This window comes from Orussus abietinus, unplaced genomic scaffold, assembly GCF_000612105.2.
Source record: "Orussus abietinus isolate OABI.00-Male unplaced genomic scaffold, Oabi_2.0 scaffold436, whole genome shotgun sequence".
Lineage (NCBI taxonomy): Eukaryota > Metazoa > Arthropoda > Insecta > Hymenoptera > Orussidae > Orussus > Orussus abietinus.
In genome coordinates this window covers 604-7,367 of record NW_019394592.1, presented here as the reverse complement: position 1 = coordinate 7,367, position 6,764 = coordinate 604, and the positions used below count along the sequence as shown (strand labels likewise).

General features: G+C 38.2%; 1 protein-coding gene across 1 annotated transcript; it reads right to left on the bottom strand.

Annotated features, from left to right (window-relative positions):
* Positions 1-228: 228 nt before the first annotated feature.
* On the bottom strand, positions 229-2,682 carry LOC105703802. The gene is made up of 3 exons (XM_012432485.2): positions 2,618-2,682; positions 1,966-2,401; positions 229-1,444 (listed from the first exon to the last, which is right to left on the bottom strand). The coding sequence occupies exons 2-3, from the start codon at positions 2,308-2,310 to the stop codon at positions 1,064-1,066; spliced, it is 726 nt and encodes a 241-aa protein (XP_012287908.1). The 5' UTR covers positions 2,311-2,401; positions 2,618-2,682; the 3' UTR covers positions 229-1,063.
* Between the last annotated feature and the right edge of the window lie 4,082 nt (positions 2,683-6,764).

The following is a 6,764-nucleotide window of genomic DNA, read 5'->3' as shown; positions in this document are numbered from 1 at the left end:
ATAGGTTGCAATTTAAACGTTAAGCTTTCCCTAAATTTGTAAATTACCGCTCGAGAATTGAAACTTTTTTCATTGGCTATTCGAAAAGTCATTCAAGAGTCAACTGTTAACGTTCCGATTGATGAAACCAGTTTACCAGAAGTAAAACTTATGTGTGAAAATCGGTATACGTATTTTAGGTCAATTGTATGTTTATGACTGAGGGACAGGTTTCAGAGAAAACATTTATCGAATTGAATTATTTTATTCGGAAATACGAAAAATACGCCGATACCTTAAATATATATACAGTAGTTGTCATCGCATCTGTGGAAAAGAGATCAATTATAGCAAATCGCCATTTCCTTATTTTGAACATCTGATTGCACGTTGACTTAACGATACTTTGATCTTCTGCATTTAACATCAAGAGCTTATCTACGTTTTGGCACCTTGTATAATACAATTATGTGTCCAAACAACTATAAATAGCAAAATATTTATGTACAACGATCACTTGTTTTCATCCTTTACACGACACGATAAACAATACCTTCAATTATATCACACCTGAATTCTACATTGATTTGTTCCATCTATTAGTACAAATTCAAATTTGAAACGAAGTTTTGAACTTCCTTTATTCCTTTCCCAAAAGGGGGAAAATGACACTATAAACATAGGAAAAACGTATACTTTTGTATAAACATCTTAAATACTTAGAAAGTCATACAGAAAGCATATCGATTGCTTTAAAATTCATTGATGTAGCATACTTTACGCTCAAATATGTACAATAAACGTAAACAAATTAAAATTGCACGTGTCACACATCTAGAATACACGATGTACCATTCTACAACTTTCTTGTAAAAATAGTTGATATGTGACATTTTATTGCCAAAATGATTCTTACGATTATCTGCCTTGAGAAATGATATTAACAAAGAAGGTTCTATCTAGTAAACCTTACTGTTACTAAAACTGCTTTGATAATCTCAGACATCATGTACTTTACAAAACTTACCACTATTTACAAAATATATCGTATGTGCAACATAAAATAAAGAATAAGCTTTATTCACTATATACTATGCGATTGTTTCTTTAATGGTGCACTCACTTCCTCTTTACCTTGTGCAAAACTATCCAAGGCTTTTTCACCTAACTCTACTTTGACATCTGCCAATTGGGAAAATCTACTTTCCAATGGTGTACTCTCGCATAAGGAATCGCTATTTCCTAAACTCTCATTCTCGTTTTCCTGCCTCCCACCGACCCAATTTTGGTTTTCACTTACAGCATTGTAGATCTTTCCTTCCTTCTTTGAAAATTTATGCATTTCCATATTAATTTCTGTTCCTGGGACTGTTTTAATTAGATCCGCCCAAGGATCTTCAAGGAAAGATGCAAGATCTACATACTGCATTATATCGTTTTGTTCATTCAAAATATTCCGCGGCCCCTACAAGACAAAAACCAAATCAAATTCATTATTGAAATTAGTAACAACCTTTCCAGTTACCGTCTATGAATCCATTATTAAACGAAGTTCACTTATTAATATAATATGCATCAAGTATCATTCACATTCGACTTAGGGCAGATATAGCAGATGTTTAGTCACAATGCAATGGTAACACACAACTGGCGTTCAAATTAATGGTGCAGATATAAAGAACCCCCTGCAAATTGGTGTTACAAGACAGACTAATGATAAATTCTGACTCGTTTTTGTACTTGTTCAATAATGTACTGCACAAGAAAGTTCAGACTGCAAATTTTTCAATCTACTATTATTGATCACACTCCCTAAATGTGAAAACTCACTTTCAAATCCATTTTACAATCTTCTACACCGCTGCACTGTGTTAAATCAATCGTAAATGATACTTTATAGATAAATGCAGATAAGGAACAAATAATTCAGGATGACCAATGAGGAATCTATTAATATCAAAAAGGATTAAAAATTTGAGTATTTACCTGGTGTTTCTTATTCCTATGTCTGTAAGGAGAGTTCCTGAATGCTGCCCTCGAATTATTTTGGAAGCTATTATTACGATGGTATCCAGATCCTCCGGAATTCCAATAACCGTGCCCACTACCAGGACCAGACCAATTCCCACTGTTTCTGCTTTCAGGTTTTACAGGAGTACTCAAGCCCAGAGGGATAAAATCATTATTACCGCTCGAATCCGTAGAATATCGTTCATAATTATTATTCCTGGGACAGCCATAACCTGTACCAGAGTACGACTCGCGCGATTTCCACCCAAAGCCTTGCCGACCGCCATTACCTCGTGGCGTACTTAACGGCGATTTCTTCATATTTGAAGCTGCCTTGACGAAAATGAATTGAAATTACACTTTCCAAGCTCTTCGAAGGCTTGCTGTAAACTGCTGTAAACGGCGTCTTTCACTAAGTAAACACAAGAAAAGTATTGAGACCTCTCTAGATCTGTACTGCGTTGGGAAAAAGTGAAGTCGATGTGTTCCAACGTCTTCTAGAAGTCTAGTGAGACAGGCCGAAACGTGCTTGGCGGAATCCACCCCGGTATTGAAAAGTTTCAGACTTATTCTAGCAACCACCAGATAGCACTACTGTCGTCTCTATATCTATCTCTCTCGCACTTACCAGATCAGGGCACCAGCTCACCTGGCCACATCTCCTAGACCTGTAATTTTTTTATCCTTAGGTACGGTGGTAATGCGTTCCTCCATAAAAGAAAACCGGAGGCCACGCCCTATTGTCTATTCAGAGATGACTTGGGAGATTGCTCGCGGGTAGGTCGCGCGATCGCATCGTGTGCTGCCCTCTGGTTTTGTACGTGAGCTTTCACCGTTTTTGCCACCGAGGGCGGCGCAACGAATTTCTGGTAGGGGCTCCCGCATTCGCGATGGCGGTGCCATCTACCAGTTGCCGCTGGCGGCTCACGTACTCGTGATGGTAATACCATGCGGCAGTTGACGGTGGTGGCTTACCTACGCTTACCAACACTGCTCGCATTTGATGGTAAGGGAAGAACACTCGTGGCGCCCTTTTTGACTTTACCCTTCACTTACCTCATTTATTTCATCCGCAAATGATACAGGCAAAATTACAACGTGGGTGCTCGAGAGTTATTTTATACTGTAGACACAATTTTTGTAATCTCGGAAATTAATTAAAAAAATATGAATGTTCCGTAGGGAACACATAAAACCTAAATAGAAGGAGATACACAACAACATAGTTCCACGTAGTCGGTATGACGTCAGGTGTAACGTACGTGTCGCAAGATCAAATCCTGACGGACGGGAAGAGTGGGTACGGTTTTTTACGCAAATTTTTTTCGGCTCATTTTACAGTTGATGGCAATCGCACGAAACATATTACAGTTATGTAATTTTATATTATGAGTTCAGCGTTTCATTATTTGTTTCACCGTCCATAAGGTGACTTTAATAAGTAATATGAAATTAATTAAAATCGTATCGTAAGACAACAGTATCAATCTTTCTTATCGTTAGTATTATTATTATTTAGATACTCATGTTGCTATCGTTATCTCATTCATTGCAAAAATTTAAATTATAATAATCATTTGAGAATGAATTAACGAGCTCGGACGATAAAAACGTTCAATTCAAATATTTGTTCCCTACATTGGTAATTTTATTGCAAAGCATTTGTCCTGAAATATTCCGGCTCACGGTCAAACGATGGTAATTAGCAAAATTTCAATACATAGTTAAACACCGAATACGCGAGTCGTGAAGGACGTAGATCGCACGAGTCGGCGAAAGATAAAAACAATGAGTTTAAAGTACATTGTTGTTTCGAAGCGACGAGCGCGGAGCGTCAGGCACGCCCTGGTGTCACGTACGGAACTCGCATGTAGCGAATCAGTGTGAGTACGATCGCTCCTATATATCTTCGCGCGTCCCGACCAGCCAAGCGCCAAGCTACAGGTCAAATCGTTGAGTATGTGTGCGTCGGCGCCGACTCATAGCGGGTATGCGTGAGAGCCGGTATTCCATTTGGTTTTATTTCTTGACAATGGAACAAATTTATTTTATTGGTAAACAATGAAAGAAAAAGTTATTTCTGCACGCCGGTGCGATTGGTCAACTTACCCTGCGTACAAGGCAATTGTTAGGGTAAATTTACACGGCATAAAATGCGCACGAAGTTCACGCACAATTTAAAATAATAAATTGCAGTGATTAAAAAATATTGTATTTATTACTAGTAGTAACAAAATATGCATGTATAAATGCGTTACAATTAACCTTCTTAGATTTTTTCATGATTTGCTGAAGCAAAATAAAAATGCGTGATAAGGCTATTATTTTCTTTGTATTTTATCGCATGTCGGGTCCGAACGCTGCAATGCTCGGTTATCGCTATTTTCGGAGGGCACGGGGATCGCTCGACCCGGCCCGGGACGGAATCGTCGCATCGAACAGAGGACGCGAAGAAGAAATAAAAATGCGTTCTGAAAAATTGTTTAAACATGTTTCTTGCGTTGTAGTTGGTGGACAATCATGAAAAGACTAAGATTCAATGAAGTTTGTCACGAACGAGAGGTTAAGTTACGATTACTTGTAAATGAAACGAACGACACGTAGATCAGTCAATGAAAAAAAATGTCACGGTATAATTCTGAGCGCAACTCAACTCGCTCCGTTTCTCGTAAATCAATTCTCTCCAGTCGTCACTATATCGATCGATTGTCAAACGATGAACTATTTTATTAAAGAAAATATACACGGTAACACAAAGCTCATGGATGCTCTTTCTGTATGTCATATTTTCAGAATTACANATAAAAATGTATATAATACCATTACAGCTTAGATACGTGCCTATACAACTTGAAGATGTAATTGGAGAAAATTATGAAAGACGTGCACGGTCTCAATTTGTACTAATTTACGAAAAGGATGCTTCCTAATGGTGAGAAATTTGAAAATGTTTGACATGAAGTTGGTCATAAACGATGTTTATTTATTGATAGTTCAAAATTTCAACAAATTTTTAACTACCTGTTAGGACTAATTCATAATTTAATAATTATAACGCTAGAATTATTTGGAATGCTCTCTGCAACGATCGGGGTGTTCTATTTCTTCCATATTTCAAGTTCCGTTTATTCTTTCTCGTGTCTCTCATGTCATATAGCACCATTGATTCAGTCACGTATTATGCTCATAATTTAAATGGATGTCTAAACAGAAACTCTAGCGCTTCGCTCTCTTATCTATTACCGCGGTCCTTTAGCCCATGATCCGTTTACTTCTAGTCCTATAGCCCATTTTTGTTATTCCCCACCTAAGCCTCCTTAAACAACATTAACTTTTCCCCTTCTCAGTCCTCATTAACCAATCACTTCCGATTATCGATCCCACTCGAATTTCTCTACGCCTATCAGTAAACGCTTTGTAAAAAACTCCGCCCTAGAGGACAGCATCCGAAATCGCTCTGGACCAAAGTTCCTCTGGGCATCTTCAGAATCAAATCTTCCACCGCGAGAGACAGACATCTCCTACTCTCAGAGACAATCAAGTCTCACCGCGACTCCAAATAGTCTTACCGCGACTCCAAATAGTCATCCGCGAACTTGTACCGTGCGACCGCCGCCGTTCATAGTGTTATATTTTACAATTGTTATCGGATTTACTTGTTATTGTTAATAAACTATTTCTGTTACGAATTCAAGTCGTGTGCCCGAACTCATAAAACCGACCTGACTCGAGATTTCGTCGAGAATTAATTAGTCTTCTAATTCGGCTCTCACATCCAGTGCAACTCGCGTTCAGACTTTCTTTCGAACATCCGCAACACTACCAATAAAATAAACTTGTTCCATTGTCAAGAAATAAAACCAAATGGAATACCGGCTCTCACGCATACCCGCTATGAGTCGGCGCCGACGCACACATAATCAACGATTCGACCTGTAGCTTGGCGCTTGGCTGGTCGGGACGCGCGAAGATTTTTAGGAGCGATCGTACTCACACAGATTCGCTACATGCGAGTTCCGTACGTGACACCAGGGCGTGCCTGATGCTCCGCGCTCGTCGCTTCGAAACAACAATGTACTTTAAACTCATTGTTTTCATCTTTCGCCGACTCGTGCGATCTACGTCGTTCACGACTCGCGTATTCGGTGTTTAACTATGTATTGAAATTTTGCTAATTACTATCGTTTGACCGTGAGCCGGAATATTTCAGGACAAATGCTTTGCAATAAAATTACCAATGTAGGGAACAAATATTTCAACCGAACGTTTTTATCGTCCGAGCTCGTTAATTCATTCTCAAATGATTATTATAATTTAAATTTTTGCAATGAATGAGATAACGATAGCAACATGAGTATCTAAATAATAATAATACTAACGATAAGAAAGATTGATACTGTTGTCTTACGATACGATTTTAATTAATTTCATATTACTTATTAAAGTCACCTTATGGACGGTGAAACAAATAATGAAACGCTGAACTCATAATATAAAATTACATAACTGTAATATGTTTCGTGCGATTGCTATCAACTGTAAAATGAGCCGAAAAAAATTTGCGTAAAAAACCGTACCCACTCTTCCCGTCCGTCAGGATTTGATCGTGCGCCACGTACGTTACACCTGACGTCATACCGACTACGTGGAACTATGTTGTTGGGTATCTCCTTCTATTTAGGTTTTATGTGTTCCCTACGGAACATTCATAATTTTTTTATTAATTTCTGAGCTTGCAAACATTGTATCTATAGTATAACTTAACTCTCGAGAAC